This window comes from Penicillium vulpinum, assembly GCF_028829585.1.
Source record: "Penicillium vulpinum strain IBT 29486 chromosome Unknown utg000004l_segment0_segment0, whole genome shotgun sequence".
Classification (NCBI taxonomy): Eukaryota; Fungi; Ascomycota; class Eurotiomycetes; order Eurotiales; family Aspergillaceae; genus Penicillium; species Penicillium vulpinum.
In genome coordinates, this window is record NW_026643244.1 from 3,758,387 (window position 1) to 3,781,198 (window position 22,812).

The following is a 22,812-nucleotide window of genomic DNA, read 5'->3' on the forward strand; positions in this document are numbered from 1 at the left end:
TATTGTAAGATCTTGAATATTGGAATTATAGGATTAGAGGGGTTTCTTGATTATGGCGGTCAATGGAGGTTGCATTATATAGTGGCCTACATATGCAGATAGTTCGTATATAAAGAGATCCACGCTTGATATTTATCTGCGGAAATCACCAGCAAGTAATGAAATGTTTGACCTCTAGCCATGTCTTCGATATGTACTCAATCCATGTATGATATAATGATCACATCAACTCGGCCAAAAACACCTCAACCTTCTTCCCCTGCTCTGTCTTTGTATTATCCCCCATCTCCAAATGATAAATCGGCGCAACGTGACACTCGCGACGACCAACAAACAACTCCACATTCCCAAAGCCCTCCTTAAACTTAGCCGCCAAGTCCTGAATTAGGGGCAACATGATCTCATTTTCGCCCGCGGTAATCAAAACCGAGTTCACCGGAAAGGTCGTAAACCAATCCGTCGGCGCAGTCGATAAATCAGTGTAATAGTCCCGCTTACCAGAGCCAATATAGGCAGTCGACCAGGGTCCCGCAACTGCTTCGGTGATAATATCGCCGCCATCGTAGATCTCCATGTCCCGGAATTCTTTCTCCAGAAGTGTCCACGGTGCAATCATGACTGCGCCGGCGAGGTTGCTTTGCAGTGGCAGGGGATCAATATCCGCGTGTGGGTGGGCCAGGTGAGAGAGTACTCCACTAGCTAGGTTCCCGCCTGCCGAGTCGCCGCCTAGGAAAACCGTGGACGGGTCGCGGTTTGGCTGCGAGAGGATGTATCGCAGACAATTCACGGCTTGTCGGAGTTGCGTCGGGTAGACTGCAATTGGGGCTAAAGTGTATGTTAGACTGAAGACCGCGACGCTTTTGCCCGATGCTTTGAGGTCGCGCACGAGCTGCGCGTAGAATTTGAAATAGCCCAGGTTGGCGGGGAGTCCGAAGCCACCCCCTGAATGGTGTCAGTCTAATGGTCTTTCTTTGTGTTGACTGTATCCATACCATGAAACCAGATTATCACATTGTCGGCATTTCGATCGCCTACCCAGTGGCCCAATGCGCCATCCCCCAATTGTACGGATTCGGGCAGTGCGCCGGTTGATTTGGAGTGTTGTTCGTATATCTTGTGAGATGGTGGTAGCAGGTACTGCATCTGACTCGCGGTCAATCGCGTGCTCGACTTGCGGAACACCGCATATCCCAAATGAAGGGATAAAGTCTTGGCTTGGCGCTCGGTGCGCCGGAGGCCGGTCAGGAGAGCATAGATGTAGGCAAGTAGGATGGAAGCTACGGCTGGGAAAAAGTCCAGCTTCTCCAGCAAGGAGAGCTTCACTTTAGTCACTGTAAGAGACATGGTTGTAATTGAACTTTGATAAAGTGTGAGGCCATAGATATATTTTGGCCGTTTAAGTGTTGATCCTTCGCATGGCTATCCCATTTAGGAAATTGCCGAGGTTTCTCTCTCTTGAATATCGTTCTGACATGCATCTCTATGAAGGGCACACTAGCAGTCTGTATAGATCTCTATAGATTTCTGCATCTAACTATAGGTGTCGATTTAAGAATTTAAGACGTTGAACCAGATAGATCTGTGTAACTCTCTACGGTTTTATTCATTGAATTCTAGATCCTGTATTCTATATTATACGTGTCATATAAGTAGCACATGCATTCGTATTCCAATAATTTCCCCGACCTCCCCGATCTCCCCGTGAAGCTCCAGAGAGCGTTTAAGGTTTTACGTGTTGTTTACCCCATATCGACCACAGCTGCGTCGATCCGTCGATCAAAATGTGAAACCGAGGTGTCGACATTCTTCTTAAATAACAATGCTGTTACTGACTGTTTTCTGATTGCATTCATCATGAATGGAACAGTCAAAATGAAAGATAAACAATTCGATATTATTATCGTCGGCGCAGGTATCTCCGGCATCAACGCCGCCTACCGTGTCCAAACCCAACTTCCCGGCTACACCTACACTATCCTGGAAGCTCGCACCGATCTTGGGGGTACCTGGGATCTTTTCAAGTATCCTGGTATCCGTTCCGACTCTGACCTTTTCACCTTTGGCTTCCAATTCAACCCCTGGTCCCGTGATAACCCCATCGCCGAGGGCTCCGCCATCAAGGAGTACATCCACAAGACAGCGACCAAATACGGTATCGACAAACACATCGTCTATAATCACCGCGTATCCTCATCAGCCTGGTCCTCTGAAGAAAACTCCTGGTCGCTCGCTGTCGATCACAATGACTCCGAATACACCTACACCGCCCGCTACGTTATTTTCGGCACGGGCTACTACAACTACAAGGATCCCCTGACAGCCGACATCCCTGGTCTGGACGCCTTCCAGGGCCAGATCGTGCACCCGCAATTCTGGCCCGATGACTTCCAATACAAGGACAAGAAAATAGTCATCATCGGCTCCGGTGCGACCGCCATAACTCTCCTCCCCAATCTCGCCGACCATGCCGCCCGTGTCACAATGCTCCAGCGCAGTCCGACCTACATCCTTTCCGTCCCGAATCACTCAAGCAGCCGCTGGCTCTCATACCTCCTCCCTGCTGCCCTGTATTATAGGCTACAGCGCACGATATGGATCTGTGCCACGCGCATCTTCTTCCTTTTCTGCCAGCGCTTCCCGAATTTCTCCCGCTGGCTGCTTAAGTTGAATGTGCGCAAGCAGTTGCCCAGTCATATCCCCCATGACCCACATTTCAAGCCCAAATACAACCCCTGGGAGCAGCGATTGTGTGTTTGCCCCGATGGAGATCTGTTCCGCAGTCTTCGACAGGGCAAGGCGGACGTGAAGACTGATACGATTCGCGAGGTTACAAAGAATGGTATTATCTTGAATTCTGGCGAGCAGCTCGACGCAGATATTATCATTACTGCTACTGGTTTGCGCTTGCAGATTGCAGGTGGCGCGGCGTTGTATGTGGACGGGAAGGAGGTTGATATCGGTGATAAGTATCTGTGGAACGGAGTCATGCTCCAGGATGTACCCAATGCTGCTTTCGTTATTGGGTATACCAATGCCTCCTGGACTCTTGGTGCGGATGCCACGGCCCAGTTCATCTGCCGTTTGCTCAAGGAGCTTGAGTCGCAGAAGTTGATCGCTGCTGTCCCCCGCTTGAAGGAGAAGGAAGCTGCTACACTCGAGGATCGTCCTCTCTTGAATCTCAAGTCGACTTACCTGTCTATTGCCGGGCGTGTATTACCTAAGGCTGCTGATCGTGGTCCATGGCAGCCGCGCGATCACTACCTGAAGGACATGAAGTTTGCTATGCGTGGTGATATTAATACCGGACTGGAGTTTGTGCAGGGCCCGAGTCTGCGTCTCCGCCCTAAGATGTCCTAATTGATGCATGTGTATGATATGATATCGCCCTAACTATTATGTGAGTTTGTTTGATTCGGTGTATGGCGTTTGCAGGCCCAGTATACAATATAATTATTCCTATTCTTCAGCTGTGCAATCTCCCTTCCCCGTTGAACATTAAATATGTTGCAAGTGAGGTAATCAACAGCTAGTATATCTCCCGCATCATTATCCCGATCAGCTTATCAGCTTATGCCTATGCATCTATCGGAGTCGCGCAGACACTCATATTCCCAAAATACCATCCATGTTCGGGATTCGGCCACCTCAAATCATGATCTGAACCAGCATTTCCCGCATTGCTATTGATCCCTTCAACATATTGTACCCCATCAGCGGTGGCCTGCACTCCAGTCTCCTGAGTAATCCAATATTCAGGCGAGGGCTGGCTCCAATCCAAGAACAGCAGATTGAGCGGTACTTTCGGTACGGGATCTGTAGTATGCGTGGCTCGGTAGATACTGTTTGATATTTGTTGGTCGGTGATAAACTCGGCCAGTTTCATATTTCCTGGTTTTGGGCCTCCGAATGTCCACTGACGAGGGTTATAGGTTAGATGGAGCGTAGATAATTTTTTTTAGTTTTGCAAACTCACAATGTCTAGACTGAACCCTTGTGTTCGGAGAGTAGTCCCTGCTAGCGTCGCAATACCCCCACCTAGACTATGTCCAACAACACTCAACCTATATCCCGGATATGAGCTGGTTGCATCACGAAGCTGGGACGTCACCTGATTCGCTACAGCGGTCCAGTATACCCAGAACCCATGATGGGCTTTGCATCCGGTGCAAACCTGATCAATTGGGGTGAGAACGATATCAAGATCGGTGTTGCCGTCGCTTTCAGATACCGTTCCGCGGAATGTTAGGAGGATTAGTTGCCGTGTGTGATCTAGGGCGATGTAGCCTGTCGGCCCATTGTCGCTGTGAAATGTACTGACCACTGTTGTGTTGTCGGCTGCTACAAGTTCGCAGGTTCCGTAGTCGCAGGTCAGGCTTTGGCCCGTATGGTTTATGTTTTGGTCGCAGGCCGATAGGCTGGCAAATTGGGAGAATAGGGTAAATCGTTCAAGTAACTCGGTTGGGATTGCTAGTACAGTTTCATCGTTAGATTTACGCGGTGCTTCATTGTATGTGAAACTTACCTCGGCGCGCTAGTTGGATAGGAGATGCAATGGCTGTTATGCTGAGTGGTGATAACACTGCCAGCATACATGTTATTGACCTAACCATATTGAACAAGACGTGATATAATAGTGTTGAACGCCTAGATGGATGGCATGTATAGCATATATTGGGGCGGAATATCTTGCAAATGTGGTGCTTTGTAGGTCTACTCTCTTTATCTCCGAGAACTGAGGCCATATTTATACTTCTTCTTCCATTGCTAATGGTAGCCCACTCATGGAATGACGACTCCAAGGAGGGGTAATGGCTGTAGGGTTCATTGCTATGTACTGTGATACAATTTGTGTGGAGCTGAATTGTATAACCACCAGCTGACTATACCCGCAGCACTAATCTTGCACCCGGAGGATAACCTAGTTTTATAACTCGACTTTGGGGCTGAATAACCAATCAATGTTGTTGAAACAACCATAGTTCCTCGACACACCGAGGATGCCGTCGGGTGGCACCGGGAATGGTTGCACTGCATTCCCATACGTACATGTGCATCGTTTATGGCTGTAATCTGTACATTTTGATTAACGGTACCCCTTGCATTTTTATGTAGTGCAACCTTTAATTGAGCATGCCGTAGCTAGACATGCTCGCACGTGTGACTATGATGTATGTATGTACTAGAACCGCTTGATACAAATCTCGCCGATCTCTTACTTGGCTTCGTGTGATTAAATGTGCATTCAAATACTAAATGTTCTCACCCAATAAATTGCATGCTATCATTGCCTTTGAATCATGTGTGTATATCATCACATTCGCATGCATGTGCACGGCATTCTCAACCCCGCAATCATCCCCATGTGGTTGTCAGATCTATTGCTAAGGTAGCATGACCACCGATAATTGCTTTTTCTGTCTTTTTTCAGCTGAGGGGAGGGCTCTCAACTTACTCTATTCTTCTCATATGGTGATACTAGCGTGAAAACATAATTCACGACTTTTTAGCTGAGAGTTATTAGTAGATGTTTTATTCTTGCCTTATACAAATGTTGTGAAATTTTCTCTTTATGCAGGGCACCTCTCTATATTTTGATTAAGGCTAGCTCTTGTCACATTATCGAACCATGCTAAAATTAACGAGACTCACGCCATTTAGACTGAAAATTGATACTTCCTAGAATCTTCTAATTACACGGGTAACCTAAACAGCCTGACTTGGATGTATACCTTTAATGCCGCATTAAAAGCCTGAAGTAATGACCCTGATATGCTGGATAAGGAACTTGACATATAGCCTCCGTATGTCCTTGCTATCTGAGCCCAATACACTCTTTGTGAAGCTGAACCCGGCGATTTCGAGTGATATATGTATTCTATGCAATTCAATCATAGATTGCCATAGGTTGCAATGAGAAATGCAAGATCCTCCAGATAGGCCTGTGTAGTCTCGATAAGGGAATATATATGAATTGGCATTATATATGCCAAGGTTTGCTCCCTGCAACAAATGACCTTTCTCAGACCATATTTGCAGCTGTGTGCCAAGCCGCTTGTTTCTCTGAGAAAGGAATCCTCATACATCACTTCTAAGTTTCTCAATATCCAATATGATTGGATGGGGAGCTCGGAGAAAGCGGTCGAGCTTTGGTGATACGGCAAGATGGCAGAGCATACGGAACGTTGCCTAGTTCATAGTTTCTGAGCTGTCAGTCGACGCAGCTGAGCTAGATGTACGCTTGCAGCAGATTGATAGCGGTGGCCGGCGAGGGGTTGGCACCAAGAGGGTACTTGGCTGGTCTATCTCTGGTTGTACGACCTCAATACAAATAGTAGCTCGACCCCGGCTATGCATTCTCCAGAAAACCTTATGGGATCACATTCAAACAGCGAAGAGCCTGAATCCACGAATATGACCCTGGCCAAACACCACTTCAGGATGCTCAGCAGTAAGTAGCCGTGGGTGTATCTGCTCACGGGAGAATGGGGAGTATGCAAAAGAACCAGGCATATGAGATGTCTGGTTAGGATTTGTGGTAAATCTCAGATTGGAGTGGGATGATTTTCAATTTTAGTTTGATTTTCCACGATGTTCTTGAGTAATTTCACTGTACCAATACCAACACTCCGGACTAGGTGTGAAGATTAACCTATAATGAGGCGCTCCTTGGAAGAAATAGAGTTTAAACTTGGGGGAATTTAACTTTCAAGTAATATTTAAGGTTAACCTTAAACCACAGTAGGGAAAAAAGTTGCTCAGGTCCACTGGTGCCCAGGTGGATTTCGTCAATTTCAAACCATGGCATACAATACAACCTCACATTCCGGATGATGTAACTCGATGACACCGCCCGGGCGCCCGGGCACCTGGGCACCTGATATATCTATCCAGCAAGATTCTCATCTCGCTTTCATCGCACCACATTGGACCAATAAATATCCTACATCTATGTCACCTAAAGACAAGTATAGCGACCCCAAACTTCGCGATGAAGTCAAAAAGGAAGTCCACGACGGCGATAAGGGCGGGAAACCTGGCCAATGGTCTGCCAGAAAGGTAGTTGGCACCACTGCTCCTATTCCAATCCCTTGATATCTCCTGGTGTGTTGACACTCGTGCAGGCCCAAATGATGGCATCTGAATATAAAAAGCGCGGTGGCGGCTACAACACCACAAAGGAAGAAGGTCAGACCGAATCTCAGAAACACCTCGAGAACTGGACAAAAGAGGAATGGCAGACGAAGGAGGGATCTGGCACGGCACGACAGGATGATGAATCGCGTAAACGGTACCTACCGAAGAAAGCCTGGGAGAAATTGAGTGAAAAGGAAAAGGAGGAGACGGATGAAAAGAAGGTTGCCGAGTCACAAGGAGGGAAGCAGTTTGTTGGTAATACCGCAGAGGCAAAGGAGGCAAGGAGGAAGGTCAGTTTTGATGTTGAGAACGAGGGCCAGGAGATTGAGGTAGATTCGAAGGATATTCGACCGAATGGGGAGACTGGTGAAACTGAGACAGAGAAGAACGAGGAGGAGAACGAGGAGGAGAACGAGGAGGAGAACGAGGAGGAGAACGAGGAGGAGAACGAGGAGGAGAACGAGGAGGAGAACGAGGAGGAGAACGAGGAGGAGAACGAGGAGGAGAACGAGGAGGAGAACGAGGAGGAGAACGAGGAGGAGAACGAGGAGGAGAACAAGGAGGAGAACACGGACGACAAGAAAAAGGATGACGAGAAAGGCGGCGCGGGAACCAAACGCAGTGCGAATCAGGATGCAACACCAGAAAAGAAACAGAAGAATAGTGCTAGGATGCAAAGTCTGCGGAAGAGAAATTAATTTTGATTCATTTGCAGTTGGTTGAGACTGCATGGAAAGACAAGCGTAGGATGTTCTACCAACAGCACGATGGAGACATGATACTGTGATGTATTCGAGCCGTAGAAGGAACATTCTAGTCAAGGACAGACAGTGACTAGATCGGGACAGAGACAGCCTCTGGGGCCACCCTACGTATAGTCCTAAAAAAGACAACAAAACAAAAACGACCTAGGACGATGTTTACGAAAGAAATGCAAAAAGATAAAAAGAAAAAAATATTTGATTAAATGAAATATCATTTCAATGGGTATCCGTGGTCTTCTTGAAGCTCTACTTGTTAATGTTCAGCTTTTAACCAGTCATGCCAGGAGATTAACCCAAAACCATACATATGTACCATTACTTCATCCTGACATATCTCGTTCGATACGAAAATTTCTTCACTTGCGCTCCACATCTTCAGCACGCTGGGGTTCAAAGTGGCTGTCTGGCAACATGTTCATAGCATCCTCCTGGCCGTCCAACTTGTAGTTGGTGGCCCAGAATCCAATAGCGCCGACGAAGGCGAGAATAGCAACCACAGTGTAGTTCCAGACCAAGAGAGGATCATCAGCCAGACCAATGAAAGCCTGACCAATGGCAGATGAGAAAGCGTTCATCAGCAGGGACACAGCCTGCACGAGGGAACGCATGTTCTTCGGGGCCTTGGTGTAGGCATACTCAAGGGAAGTCACGGATGCCAAGATCTCGGAAATACCACCCAGGATGTAGGCCAGGGCCTGGACCCAAACGGAGATGTTGCTGTGCTTGTGTTCCTCCTCGAGACAGTAGTTGGCCTGGTTACCGCAGGGTCCCATCTTGTAAATATAATGTTGGGTGACTGCGGCGACGACCATACCGAGGGCAGCCACAACGAAACCGGATGTGATACGCTTCAAGGGTGTGAAGTTGAAACCCATCTTACGCAAACCGGGGTAAACGAGCTGATCGAAGATGGGGATGAAAATGATCAGTGCGATGGGGTTGAGATTGTTGATGATGTCGTTGGGGACACCTCCCAGTTTCATGGTGGCCGCTTGAGATGTGAGGTTGTTCAACATCTGGTTGTAGGCGAGCCCTAGAGATAGTCAGAATATGGAAAATACAGTGGACAAGAATTCGTCACATACAGTAGAGAGGGTACCACAAAAAGACTCTGCAGGCCATCAGTCCTCGTCGAACTTCATCAACCCACGCATCATCGAAGTCCATCCACACGGGCTTGCTGGCTCCGAGGTGGCTGGGCTTAACATTGGCCCAAATATCAGTATTAGAGGACCGGAACCTAGAAATGAAGGTCAGTAAATGCAACTTGTTCGTTCACTAGATGTAGCTTACCATCTCACGGGGTTCAGACTCCAGTGGCCCTTCATCGCCAATTTCCATAGCTTGAAAGCCTTGGGGTAGATTGATCCACTTGGGGGAGTCAGGATGTATTGCTTCTTGCAAAGGAGCAATACCAGAGGGCAAATACAGAACAGGCCTGTGGGGAGAAGGTACGACAGCCAGAAACCGACATATCGCTCGGCGTAGACCATGGCGATCTGACCAACAAATGAGCCGATGTTGACCATCATGTAGAAGTACATGTAGATACGAGAAACAGTGGCAGCTGGGTCAACAATGACACGCTCACCACTCTCAAGGGTCCTTATGTAGGGCTTGTCGTCGCGATATTGTTCTGCGATCAGGGGAGCGATGTTGGCCTTGAAACCACCAGTTCCAATACCCATGATGATAAGACCAACAGAGAAGCATCCAATGGCTCCATGGGGATTGTTAATAACGTTGGGAATGGCGGAAATAATGAGAATGACGTGTCCAAGCAGTGCACAGGCAATGGCAGACATGATGGTGCGGTAGCGACCCCAATATTGATCAGCAACCAAGGCACCGAACAGGGGCATGACGTAGGACCAGAACTGGTTGACTGTGCAAGTCAGGCGTATTAGCAATGAATTGAGCCTACGGGACCATATCACTTACAAAGTGTCAAACCGGTGGAGGCCTGTTGGCCCATACCCAGAGCTCCGGGTGAATCATTGTTCCAGTCAGAGATGCCTGCAACAAGGGCTCCGGTGCTGGATCCAGTAGGCAAAGGTCGCTGAATAAAATTGACGACTGATTCAGGTTAGCCATTTATCCTTCCTCAGTTAAAGAATGATTGTCCATACAAACAGCAGTGGTACCGTAGTACGAGAAACGCTCGCACAGTTCGACGAAGGCAACACTGTATGCTGCTATGGGCAGCTTGCCGGCGACACGGCGCAAATTGGCCAGATCAGCCTCGTTGGGATAGGTCTTATCCATAGAATCATCAACATCGAATGATGAATCTCGTAGGGGAGGGGCATTGTCGATAGTCATCTCATCAACCACTGGGATTTTCTCGTTCATTCCCCTGGATTGACCAGCTAGGATTTTCCCTTCGATTTCTTTGGAGCTGTCAACAGTTGGGATTTTCTCTTCGATACCGATATCATGGGAGATTGCCCTGGCTTTGGCAAGCTCAGCCACCTCGGCAGGATCGCTGGCGTTCATAGTGGCAGTTCTGGGATCCAAAGATATGGGAGATGAAACACACAACAGAAAGAAAAGAAAAGAAAAACTTGCGGGAGGGCGAGATGAAGCAATTATATGCACATCGCGTGATTAGCGTAGCGCCATTTGGGGTTTGGAAGAGTATTACCTCTCTCTTTTCCTATTCTAGAACCGGGGCATTATCTGAATTGGGACGTGGCGGACGGCGGACATGGCAAAAACCGTCAATAGCCGGGACAGACCCTGCATCTAGTACTTTTCCTAGATTAAGTCTGTTATGTTTGTGGCTCCAATGAGCTTTGTTACCGGCCTGACCACTCTTTTTTTCCCATGATAAGCAAAGGTCAGCATACTGTGTAGCTTCATTCGAAATCAAAAAAGATCCCGGAATGCTAATAGATGCCAAGACTTTCATCATCCAATCAATCAGCTGTTGTGGGCTTTGGCCCTCAGCTTTAGTGCCACCAAGACCCACTTAGCGTGGCTTGGCACGACTTGGCGCGGTCAAGCCGAGTGTCTCCCCGCGCCATGCCGCTTGGCTGGTAGGTTACATTGCAACCTTGTCTGCTTGGCCACCTCGTCTTACCCTATCACAGCCAAGAATGGCGATAACCGAGGTGAGATAACTGGTATCTCTAATATCTAAATAATATCTCACACATGGCCTCGGCCCAATCACACACAACCCCCTCGCGCGATGGCAAAAATTGTGGGAACTGATTAGACTCACGCCAGAATTGCCACTATCCACCTGGGGAAGTGAGACACCGTGTGGTTAGGCCATTGGGCCATGTGATGTTGTGATCAAATTACCCGAGTGCTTTACAAACTCCTTCCGCATTGGCAGGGGTCTTGGTCCGTCGGTGTCCGGCAATCGGCCTCGTATAAGCTCATGACTGTTAAAATTGACTACCTGTTTATTGTTAGGAACTATCGGGTTTCGCCCCAAGGTCTCATGCGATTAGGCCTCTTGATTGCACTTCGCGCTTCCTTCCATACAATCCATCGTCCGACATTGGAGAGTGTTTTTCACCACCTCGTATCTCTTGAGTATTTCCAATATCCAGTTTTCCATCCGTCAAGATGTCGTCGACTTTGATGTGAATGACGAGCACCCGGTCGATCATTACAGCCATTGTGCGCATCAGTGGGTTGCAAAGAAGTTGGACGTTGGAGTGATATTTGCACTGGAAATTCTCAGTGATTTCTAGACCATTGCGACGTTTATTAATGTTGCGGGTTCTTGCTCATTTTGGTATACAACATGCTGAAACGCATTTCCCTGATCGGCAAATATTTTCACCGCTCGGGGCTAAATTCTAAAGAACCTTGCCCGTTTGCTTATTGACTATTGCATCCCTGTCCTGCATCCTTGTCCTGCATCCTTGTCCTGCATCCTTGTCAGCTCTATTAATTGTTTGATTGGACGATAACCTCATAAATGACGGATCGAATGTTCGTTGAACTGCAAGTACCGAGCCAAATTGGCTTTGCCTGTCTTGTTTTTGAGTGGATATACGATCGCGTGACTGCATGCCTGCATTGTTGCATTGTCAGATTATATTTCAATCCATACAAAGTACTCGAAGATACTAACTTTGCAAGGATCGCGAGGTCAGCTACTCTAGGTTGTATGGATTACGTATCTTTTACTAATCCCTCTTTATCACTTTTCAGCCCTGGAGGGTTTCCCTATTGAGGAATCCCGAGGTCTATGAATCGAAATTTATCTGACACTATCCATATGCGAAACATAATCCAAAAGGTCTGTACCGAGTACAAAATATGGCATTGAAGTGGCCATTGCACAATATATATATGCCCCACATTTGGGACTACTCGTTGGTAGTGGAATGACAAATATAGTGGCATCCCCAGATCATATGGATAAACCCACCTGATAGTGCAAATGCATACTCCTTACGGAGTACACTCCTGGGCAGGGAGAAGAGCCGGGTTGACCGGCCCGGTGTAAAGGTAATTCGATAGACACTTTCCTTCGCGATTTACCTCAATCTTAATTTACACAGTATTTTTGATATCTATCTCAATATTTTCTTCTCATCTTTTATTTTTGATCCTTCAAAGCTATCAAGGCTAACTACGGTCGCAGTCGAGTCAATTAACAATAAACCCGAGGGTGCGGCCATCCCCCTGTCTGTGAAAGGAGAAATCTTCCCTCACCAATCCAATCAGCTCCCAGGCACAATTCCCCCGCATCTTCGGTACTCTTGCCTCATAAATCATGCGAGGGATGTTATCAAAACTTGGCTGACTGGCGGATCATCTCACATTGGCTACAGGCTCTATCGTGACATGGTAAAACACCCCCAATCAGCAAAATGTCCCGATACCACCCCAAATCACACCGAGATATCCCTACTCCGTACAGGGGAGAAATATTACAAGAATGCCAGATCGACCTTATCAAGATCCTGGCCTTGATCCTACCCTATATCGCACTGACAGTTCTTCTAACCTTTTTGGAAGCCTGATCGATCTGACTAAGATCCTGACCCCGGTCGCAATCTACCTCGGATCGACAACTGAGCTATGGAGAGAGAACCCGAGGGAATATTGGAAGGTTTACCCCTGTTTACATCAACAGGCCCTGGCAAGGCGAGGTTTCTCACGTGAAAACCAGATCGATCTGACTAAGATCTGGTCGCGACTTTCATTCCAGATTTGACCGACGGCTTTGACAAAGGGTTTCTCGAAAGAAAACCAGATCGATCTGATGACCTGATCAAAATTTCAGCCCCTCTCATCCCTCACTCGAATGGAGGAAAGAACATAAGAATTACGGCATACAGACCGACTGGTCTACCACGCGCGCAACTGTTTGTGACGAGCGCTCTGTCTCATCGCCGAGCCCCAGCACCTCTAGTAAACCAACCAGATACGGAAGAAGGAAAGGCGCAACATGCACTAGGATCTAGTCTTTAGCATTCCTCTCTACATCTCCTTCACCAAAATGCACCTCTGGGCAATGTACGAGGTCAACCGGGAAATAAAGCCTCATGTTGGCCATTACGTGATACATAGTGAAAATTGAGGCTCCTTTTTACAGCCGAGGGAATATTGCTTTGTTCTGGAAGCGGCGTATATCGCAACAACTCGCGCTGGTCCCGAGCTCTGACCAACGAAACTGTCAGAAACCTCGTTGCAAAGCCAGCATGTCACTGGAATTCTCGATCATACCGACTGGTGGCAATCTAAGCCCTGCCCTACCTCGAGTCGATCATGTGTGGTATATTCGTGTTTACATATATCTCTAGTTGGAGCGCACCGGTGAATGTGGCCACGCCATTCCTGTGGTCGATTTTACCATAAGAGAAATAGTTTGGTTCGATGAAAAATTCATAATCTAGGTTATGTAGACTATGGGCTGAATACTAGACAAAGCAAGATAAAAGTTCTTTTTGACCTGAAATATAGTCTATAATCTCAAGTATCACTATGTAATTCAATCTTTGGAGCCCTTTTTGGTTGATGCCTTGTCGGTTGACGCCTTTCCTTTGGAAAGAATTTTCGTTTCGCTTCCGAGACAAAGAAAGCTAATTCCAAAATACATGGGTAACGAATTGTGCCTTTAAAGCTTCTAGCGGTGTCGTTGTCTTGTCCCAACGGCGGCCACGGCTCCATAATGTCCACTTTTCGTGCAGCAGTTTCGGTAAAGATAATTGCATTTCTCCGATATATATTGGACGTCTTCCCCGAGAGTGATGACGAGATTGTATAAAAGAATAGCTCACCATCCTCTATGGACCTAGAGACCATACTGCCTTCCAAATCTAGGTACTACATCCGAACCAGCTCAATTAGAGACTCCATAGATCAGGATGCCTTTTAGATACGGATGACCTGGATGGAAGGGGGGAAATGAGACATCTCCTTGTGAAAGGGTAATTAGTATGGTGCATTTCCATGGTGTGAGTTATGAATTCGGGTACGTTGCCCACATCAAGCAGGAGCCTTCAGTATTTGTGATATATGCTAAAATAGTCTAGCATCCGAGTTTTGAAGGTGAATTTACGATATTTAACCTTTGCCACATATGTCATGGTTGTAGGGCTTACGAGAAAATCTAGGGGAAACTCACGATGTCGACTAATTGAGCTGTATGGCACGTGCGAGCAGCCATATTTTCCCGTTTGACTTCTCGTAGTCTTTTCCTTTCAACAGCACAGTCATCTTACGTTCAAGGGTCATCTTACTTTCCGACAGTGACAGAGCGACAGGGACAGATGCGAGGAGTTTTGTAGGGACCGCGACCCCTTATTCATGGATTCTCTCTCAAAACAGGGTGGCGGATATGAAAACAACCAGGACGCCGAGATCAAACCGCTCAGTTTATCAAGTGGGATCGTTCAATTCTAGGTGACGTCTATCTGGAAAACAGAGTTTTCCCCCTAGAAGACGATCTTCAACTCGTGTCATCGGGCGTGGGAAATGGGCAACCACACGGTACGATATACGCCCCTTGCGTCAGATTGGCTGAACTGTAGGTCACAGCATTCCCTAATTGACGTACATTCCTATCGACTGTGACTCGCGATCCTTCTCGATGATCCAGCCACATTTTCATGACCACGGCCCCACCCATGTTAGATGCCCTGCATGATACGCATGGGGGATATAGCCCTGCATTGAATTATCCTCGCATGAGCAATGCACCGAGTTATCCACCATTTTGAGTTGGGAACATACTTTTTCTACTGTATCTCATTTGTTGGCTGGGCATAGCGAGGGCTAAAATCGAAATGACTAACGGAATCTAACGGAGAAGACACATGCTCATGTTCTTCGAGTTATGAAACTGTGAAACATGCCCATCCAGATTTGCCCTTGATATTTGTTGGCAGTGGAAATTACAGACATTCTATATATATGCCCCTTGGTTGCCCAATCGACATGAGGATTGCGGGGCATCGGCGAAACGCATCCACCAGTGCATTAAAACCCCTTCTGCCGAGTTCAATGAAGCATCACAATGCCTTCCATCTTGAAATTGATCTTGCTGTCTGCTTTGCCTCTGGTCTGGGCCGTTCCGGCACAAAAGAGAGCATCTGACCCAACTGTGATCATCTCCAAGCCCGAGGCCACTGTTGTTGGCTCCACGGGTATCGACAAGGTTGACAAGTTCAATGGTATCCCATTTGCGCTGCCTCCGACTGGCTTCCTTCGGTTGAAACCACCTCAGCCAATCAAAACATCCCTCGGGACCATACAGGCTACTTCTGCTGCGAAGTCTTGCCCGCAATTCACCTTCAGCACCGACGAAAAGAACATGCCTAGTTCTGTAATTGCAAATCTCATCAACATCCCAATCTTCCAGCAGATCATCAATTCTGGCGAGGACTGCTTGACTCTCGATGTACGCCGTCCGTCCGGAACTAAGGCAGATGCAAAGCTGCCGGTGCTCGTCTGGATCTTTGGTGGTGGCTTTGAACAAGGTGCCTCTACACGATATGACGGATCAAACTTCGTGACAAGCTCTGTGAGCCTGGGTATGCCAGTTATCTTTGTGACTATGAACTATCGTCTTGGAGGGTTTGGGTTCTTGCCAGGTGCAGAGATTCTGAATGATGGCTCTGCCAATATCGGACTAGTGGATCAGCGACTTGCTTTGAAATGGGTTGCAGACAACATCGGTGCATTTGGAGGTGATCCATCTAAGGTCACTCTTTGGGGCGAGTCTGCTGGTGCTATCTCAGTGTTTGATCAGATGGCCATGTATGATGGTGACAATACATACAATGGGGCGCCGCTTTTCCGTGGTGCCATCATGAATTCTGGAAGTATTGTGCCTGCAAATCCCATTGATGGCACCAAAGGCCAGGCTATATATGATGCTGTTGTCAAAAACGCCGGCTGCAGTGGCGCCAGTGACACCCTCGCATGTCTACGCGGGCTGGATTACACCAAGTTCCTGAACGCTGCCAACTCAGTCCCGGGAATTTTGAGTTACAATTCCGTCGCTGAGTCATATTTGCCTCGTCCCGATGGCACGATCTTAACCCAATCACCAGAAAAATTAGTCATGCAAGGTAAATACGCTTCGGTGCCATTCATCATTGGCGACCAAGAAGATGAGGGCACCATCTTTGCTCTATACCAAACCAATTTGACGACAACCGAGCACATTGTGGACTATCTAGAGAACCTATATTTCTTCGATGCCTCGCGACAGCAACTCACTGATTTCGTTGCCACCTACAAAGATACCCAAGAATACGGCTCGCCCTTCCGCACGGGATCCTTGTACAACTGGTACCCACAATATAAACGACTGGCAGCAATCCTGGGCGATCTATCTTTCACTCTGACACGCCGGGTCTTCCTGAACCTCGCCCAGATAGCGAAACCAGATGTTCCTTCCTGGTCCTACCTGGCAACCTATGCCCATATCATTCCCTTCCTAGGAACCTTTCATGGATCTGATATCCTGCAGGTTTTCTATGGAATCCTGCCAAACTATGCATCAAAATCAATACACTCATACTACTTGTCATTTGTATATGAGCTCGATCCCAACGCAAAGGCTGGAGATTATATGCACTGGCCACGATATGATAATAACCAGTCGTTGATGAACTTTTGCATTGATCGTGGTCTTCTCCTGCCGGACAATTTTCGTCAAGATACCTATGACCATATGATGGCGGACATTGGTGCATTCCATATTTGAGTGGGAACGTAAGTATGGATGAGTAGGAAATTCACGAATTACGGCTATATGAATTATGTGTCACGATATATAGCCTAGCTAGTACTGTGTTCTGGGATTTGGTACGCAAAGTTGTGCTATAGAAAGTAGGTAGTTATAAATGACATTCGCAGATTTGAGTCATAAATTCATCTCCAAGCCAAGTTTGTCATCAGGACGAAGTCCTTGTTTATCTCCAACTTGCACTCACAGTGGCTGTGGCTCCAGTGCATCCAGTCGGCACCGTGAACGACCGATTGGGATCACTTTCCCATGTCACAGCTGTAGATCCGGTCGTTTGCCTGAAGAATTTATACTCGAAGGTTGTACCGACAGGGAGTGTGATAGTCGCCTGCCACAAAGGATTGGAAGCGGTGTAGCTGCTTGCAGATAGTGCAACGCCCTTAGTCGTGTCCCAGGTTCCAAGTTGGCTGATCGATCCTGTGAGGTAGATATTCTGGCCGTAGACAGTAGTCACAAGCTCCTTAAACAAGACGGGCAGTGCAGTAGCTTGAACGCAGCTCCCTGTAGTGGTTGTTGTAGAGGTCTGGGTCTGAGTCGCTGTGGTGGCTGTGGTGGTGGGACCGGTTGAGCCGCAGAGTCCGTTGCTCACGGATGATGCGAGGATAAACACCCGTGGTAATCCTGATGCCATTGGCACGGCGATTTGACCGCTGGAATCCACTGTAACAGATGTGCAGGTGTACAGCTCCATCAGCTTGGTGCCGGATGAATATCCGCTGCCACCCAAGTACAATGTGTAGGAGGATCCAGATGATCCGGCATTGGAAAGCACTGTTATGACTGGCGAGCCGCCCGATCCCTTCTTCATGGCTATTGTGTGGCTGTCTTGATAGAAGGGGACATTCTTATAACTTGTCAGTGTTTTTCACTAACATCGCTTTAGAAATACGTACCTTGTTTGTGATATAGCTGGAGTCTGCTGCGACTGCCGCTTTGCGGATCTTGTTGGTAGTCGCAATGTACTGGTATAGCTCTGATGTGGTAGAGTATCCAGAGAGCCAGATAGCTTCGCGGTTGGCTGGGTCGTTTCCACCACTATAGTGTTGTTCCTGGCCGGAATACACAATGGGAATACCATCTGATAAAAAGAGGAATGCGAGCACATTCTTAGCCTGTGAGTAGTCGCCCGTGTAGCTATGAAGGAAGGCAGTTAGTCTCGGGTACCTCTGAGAGCTTCAAATATCTCACCTTGGGAAACGTGGGTTATCGTGGTTCTCGATGAAATTGCCCAGTAGAGTTGAATCCGCACAATCATATGCCACAGTGCCAATCATGTTATACAAATCGCTGATGCTGCCGCTGGAGGACTGGAACGCACGTAGCAGTGGGTAATACCTAACCAGTCAGTTTTTAGTTGGGAAGCCGGGCGGCAGTCATCTCACATGGGGTAATTCAAGACACCATCTATGTAGTGCTGATAGTCGCAAGTGTAAGCTGGATCTCCATCAAAGACCTCCCCGACACTGTAGACGCCTGCTGCGCTATTAAAGCCAGGCCAGAAGGACTTCTGGACATGCTTCACAGTATCGACGCGCAATCCATCAACTGAGAATGTTAAATCTATTTTTCATGTCGCTGGATTTATTAGACTTACTGGAGTACGTAGACACCAGATTGGAAATCCAGCTATTCCAGAGACTCTGCACTGAGCTCTGTGTTGTGTCAAGATCTGGCAATGAGACAGTGGTGTCACCGAGCCAACAATTCTCGACATTGCTCTGGTCATTGTAGTTACTGATCAAACAATAGGGGTGGAAATAGGAGGAAGAGCTGAAGGGATTGAAAACACTATAATCCACATTGTTTCCAGCCCCGGCGTAGCCCTGTTAAGGTGTTAGAAGGTATCCATTTCATTGTTCAAGATAACGAACCATATGATTTGCCACAACATCCACCATGAGATACATGCCTCGATCGTGCAGTGCCTTCGACAGTGCCTTGAGGTCATCGGACGTGCCATGGTTTGGATTGACATTGTATCTAGTGAAGTTTGAGCAAGATTACGACATAGACCGTGGAATAGTCTTACAGATCCTGCTGCCAGTATCCATGGTAGGACGTGCCATCACCAGTGTTTTGGGAGAGCTGTTTTGTCACTGGAGTAATCCAAATGGCAGTGAAGCCCATTCCCTGAATATAGTCCAACTAATAGCCAAGTCAGCATATGGAGTCTGAATAGAGGGATTTGACGCATACGTGGTTGATGATTCCCTGCCAAGTGCCACCGCAATAATTCTAATACGCATGATTAATTTATGAATTGAGACCCAGAATAGAAAATAGGGCATACTCGGTCCTGAACGTTACAGTTAGCAGTGACCGAATTGTCGGTGCGTCCGAAGCGATCCGTCAACAGGAAATAAATTGATTGACTCCGCCATTGGGCGGGAGTCAGGGCTGCAACCATCTGCCATAGCAGTAGGGTTGCTGCGAATATAAGGTTCCTCATCTTTGTAGTCCTGAACAAGACAGGACTAGTTGCGTCAGCGAGGGTTGAGTTCTCAGAGAAATCAATGGGGACAGCGTAAGACCCAATTTATACTTCGCCTTCCATTCTGTAGGCTACAGCGACATGTCATCTAGGTCAGCATGGCATAAAATTTTCTTCACGGGAATATACACTCACATAAGCTTCCCGCTGCGACAATCCAATCGGCCGAATAAACAAGACGTAGAAGGCCCAAATGGTTTGTAGTCTGCTCCGCCGGGCCGACATATCGAGTTAAAATATCCACACACCTTGAGATGAAACCGGAGATTTTTCTGGAAAAGCAGTCAGCAATGCTGAAGATATCCATTTCTCCGGGGTCCAGCCCATTTTCGGGATTGTTGATGGCTCCACATCTTCAAGGCAATACTGAAGACGAGAATTGTCGCATCTAACTCATTTCTTACCAAAGCGCTAGTTACAAGGCAGGGCTAGTGTGCCGGTGGCGGGTAGAATTGAACGGGCTGATTGGTGGCCACCACCCCGGATTAACCGGTGAAGATGACAGGGGACGGAGAATCAGCGGGATCAAATAGCGGAGATAAACGACGCCGCATTCGTGTTGACGATAATTGACGCGTGTATCGGATGTGGTTGATCCAAGCGATTGGGATAGAGATCAACGATCGGATAGTAAGGTGTTTCAGGTGTCTCGGGAGATATTCGATTCACCTACTCGAGGGAGTAATGATATACCTGATAGACCTGATCATTGCAGAATTAGGAATCAAGCTCTTTAGCGAACAGTGATGTACGTGATATGCACAAGGGAAATGCCGATCTCTGATTGACGGTATTTTTCCGGGGGCCGAGGCTCACTTCGTGTGCAATATCATGCTATTATGCAAGTGGCATGCAATTTTCATGCAATGATCATGCATGTGCATGAATACGTGTAGTCGCGACCGAGAGGAGCTCCTCTGCAAACCCCCCCTACCCCCTATAAAAAGCAAGTCTGATCCCACCGACGATCCCAAACCAAACTCACCTTCTTATCTCAAGATGGCTCCTCGTTTTTGGACAGCTCTTTGGGCGCTCACTCTTGGCCATGCTGCCATCGCCGCGCCGCAGGTTCCTGTGGTTCCTCGTGCGACAGGTGATTTGAATACCTGGTTGGCATCTGAGGCCGTGTATGCAAGACAGGGTATCTTGAACAACATCGGATCGGCTGGTGCCTATGCTGGAAATGCTAAGCCAGGCATTGTAATCGCCAGCCCAAGTACCTCCTCGCCTGACTGTGAGCTATTCCACCCCTATTTATTGAAATAGCAGTTTACTGAACTTACAGACTTTTATACTTGGACTCGTGACTCGGCCCTCGTCTTCAAGACCTTGGTCGATATGTTCAGAAACGGCGACACTGATTTGTTAACCGTTATTGAAGAATATATCAACGCGCAGGCCTATCTCCAGACGGTGTCCAATCCATCTGGAAGTCTTTCCGGCGGTGGTGGATTGGCAGAGCCCAAGTTCAACGCCGATGAGACAGCTTTCACTGGCTCTTGGGGTCGTCCCCAGCGTGATGGCCCAGCCTTGCGAGCCACTGCACTGATTTCGTTTGGCCAATGGCTTATTGTATGAGTTTCGAACCTGTTGCCGTTTGCATTACTAACTCATTCAGGCTAATGACTACACCAACTATGCGACCAACATTGTCTGGCCCGTTGTGCGCAACGATCTCTCCTATGTTGCCCAGTACTGGAATCAGACCGGATTTGGTTAGTATACCTCAAACTTTAGCTGTGCACATTCCTAATACCCTTTAGATCTCTGGGAAGAAGTTCAAGGCTCATCGTTCTTCACCATCGCGGCTCAACACCGCGCCTTAGTTGAGGGAAGCACATTCGCGAAGCAAGTCGGTTCTTCATGTTCGTACTGTGACTCTCAGGCTCCCCAGGTTTTGTGCTTCCTACAGTCTTTCTGGACTGGGTCTTACATTCTTGCCAACTTTGGTGGTGGCCGTTCTGGCAAAGACGCCAATACTCTACTCGGCAGCATTCAAACTTTTGATCCAGAGGCAGGATGCGACGATACCACATTCCAGCCTTGCTCAGCTCGGGCACTCGCAAACCACAAAGCTGTGACTGATTCATTCCGATCAATCTACAATGTCAACTCTGGTCTCGGCGCGGGTAAAGCTGTTGCTGTTGGTCGATACCAAGAGGACTCATACTACAATGGTAACCCTTGGTACCTCTGCACTTTGGCTGCTGCGGAGCAGCTGTATGACGCTATTTACACATGGAATCGTCAGGGCTCCTTGACAATTACCTCTGTCTCTTTGAGCTTCTTCAAGGATCTGTATGGTTCTGCTGCGACCGGTACCTACGCATCGTCCAGTGATACATACGCAGCTATTGTGAGCGCTGTCAAGACATATGCGGATGGATATGTTAGCGTTGTGGTATGTTTCACATTACAAGATTGTTGAATACCTCGATTAACAACTATTGCAGGAAAAATACGCTCCGGCTAGTGGCTCCTTGGCCGAGCAATTCGCTAGGGCAGATGGCACGCCGCTTTCAGCTCGTGACTTGACTTGGTCCTACGCAGCGCTGCTTACCGCCAACGAGCGCCGAAATTCCATAGTTCCTGCACCATGGGGTGAGACATCTGCCAACAGTGTCCCCGGCCAGTGCCAATATACTTCGGCTATTGGTACTTACATCACTGCAACCAACACCGCCTGGCCTGCCACTTTGACCAGTGGAGCAGGCGGTAGCGTGACTACCACTAAAACTCCCGGTGGAACTGCCACCACGACGACTACCACTACCACAACAGCATGCACCGTTCCCACCTCCGTTTCAGTGACATTCAATGTGATTGCCACTACTGTATATGGCGAGAATATCAAGCTCGCGGGATCTATCTCTCAGCTTGGCACCTGGGCTCCAGCCAGTGCTATTGCACTGAGCGCTTCTTCGTACACTACTAGCAATCACCTGTGGTTCGTGAATGTGGCACTCCCAGCTGGTAGCACATTTAGCTACAAGTATATCCGAGTGTCGAGCTCTGGCGCTATCACATGGGAGAGCGACCCGAACCTGTCGTACACTGTTCCTGCCCAGTGTGGTACTAATTCTGTCACGATTAGTGATACCTGGAGGTAATACCGTTCAGGGAATGGACCCAAAGCAGCTGGGATTATAGAAGATTTGATTTAGCTATTTTAGATCCTTGCTGTTTTGGCAAAC

General features: G+C 47.8%; 9 protein-coding genes across 9 annotated transcripts; 4 read left to right on the forward strand and 5 right to left on the reverse strand.

Annotated features, from left to right (window-relative positions):
- Positions 1-220: 220 nt before the first annotated feature.
- On the reverse strand, positions 221-1,344 carry N7479_009918 (lipase/thioesterase family protein; the record flags this gene model as incomplete). Its single annotated transcript, XM_057257611.1, has 2 exons — positions 221-942; positions 993-1,344. The coding sequence occupies 2 exons, from the start codon at positions 1,342-1,344 to the stop codon at positions 221-223; spliced, it is 1,074 nt and encodes a 357-aa protein (XP_057105069.1).
- A 510-nt stretch (positions 1,345-1,854) lies between these two features.
- On the forward strand, positions 1,855-3,357 carry N7479_009919 (flavin-containing monooxygenase; the record flags this gene model as incomplete). The annotated part of the gene is made up of 1 exon (XM_057257612.1): positions 1,855-3,357. One exon carries the CDS (start codon positions 1,855-1,857, stop codon positions 3,355-3,357), a length of 1,503 nt encoding a protein of 500 aa, XP_057105070.1.
- A 217-nt stretch (positions 3,358-3,574) lies between these two features.
- On the reverse strand, positions 3,575-4,610 carry N7479_009920 (lipase family protein; the record flags this gene model as incomplete). Its single annotated transcript, XM_057257613.1, has 3 exons — positions 3,575-3,913; positions 3,974-4,467; positions 4,523-4,610. The coding sequence occupies 3 exons, from the start codon at positions 4,608-4,610 to the stop codon at positions 3,575-3,577; spliced, it is 921 nt and encodes a 306-aa protein (XP_057105071.1).
- A 2,517-nt stretch (positions 4,611-7,127) lies between these two features.
- N7479_009921 (uncharacterized protein) lies at positions 7,128-7,832 on the forward strand (the record flags this gene model as incomplete). Its single annotated transcript, XM_057257614.1, has 1 exon — positions 7,128-7,832. One exon carries the CDS (start codon positions 7,128-7,130, stop codon positions 7,830-7,832), a length of 705 nt encoding a protein of 234 aa, XP_057105072.1.
- A 422-nt stretch (positions 7,833-8,254) lies between these two features.
- N7479_009922 (uncharacterized protein) lies at positions 8,255-10,394 on the reverse strand (the record flags this gene model as incomplete). The annotated part of the gene is made up of 5 exons (XM_057257615.1): positions 8,255-8,931; positions 8,984-9,138; positions 9,192-9,783; positions 9,840-9,974; positions 10,028-10,394. 5 exons carry the CDS (start codon positions 10,392-10,394, stop codon positions 8,255-8,257), a joined length of 1,926 nt encoding a protein of 641 aa, XP_057105073.1.
- Positions 10,395-11,347: 953 nt separating this feature from the next.
- Positions 11,348-11,530, reverse strand: N7479_009923 (uncharacterized protein; the record flags this gene model as incomplete). Its single annotated transcript, XM_057257616.1, has 1 exon — positions 11,348-11,530. One exon carries the CDS (start codon positions 11,528-11,530, stop codon positions 11,348-11,350), a length of 183 nt encoding a protein of 60 aa, XP_057105074.1.
- A 3,857-nt stretch (positions 11,531-15,387) lies between these two features.
- On the forward strand, positions 15,388-17,085 carry N7479_009924 (putative extracellular lipase; the record flags this gene model as incomplete). Its single annotated transcript, XM_057257617.1, has 1 exon — positions 15,388-17,085. One exon carries the CDS (start codon positions 15,388-15,390, stop codon positions 17,083-17,085), a length of 1,698 nt encoding a protein of 565 aa, XP_057105075.1.
- A 208-nt stretch (positions 17,086-17,293) lies between these two features.
- N7479_009925 (putative alpha-amylase) lies at positions 17,294-19,600 on the reverse strand (the record flags this gene model as incomplete). The annotated part of the gene is made up of 9 exons (XM_057257618.1): positions 17,294-17,971; positions 18,021-18,261; positions 18,316-18,462; positions 18,510-18,672; positions 18,722-18,950; positions 18,999-19,107; positions 19,157-19,272; positions 19,324-19,362; positions 19,418-19,600. Coding segments are annotated over 9 exons (1,905 nt in total), but the record flags the coding sequence as incomplete, so codon positions are not given.
- Positions 19,601-20,617: 1,017 nt separating this feature from the next.
- Positions 20,618-22,728, forward strand: N7479_009926 (putative glucan 1,4-alpha-glucosidase; the record flags this gene model as incomplete). Its single annotated transcript, XM_057257619.1, has 5 exons — positions 20,618-20,852; positions 20,904-21,190; positions 21,237-21,333; positions 21,382-22,019; positions 22,072-22,728. The coding sequence occupies 5 exons, from the start codon at positions 20,618-20,620 to the stop codon at positions 22,726-22,728; spliced, it is 1,914 nt and encodes a 637-aa protein (XP_057105077.1).
- Positions 22,729-22,812: the final 84 nt, after the last annotated feature.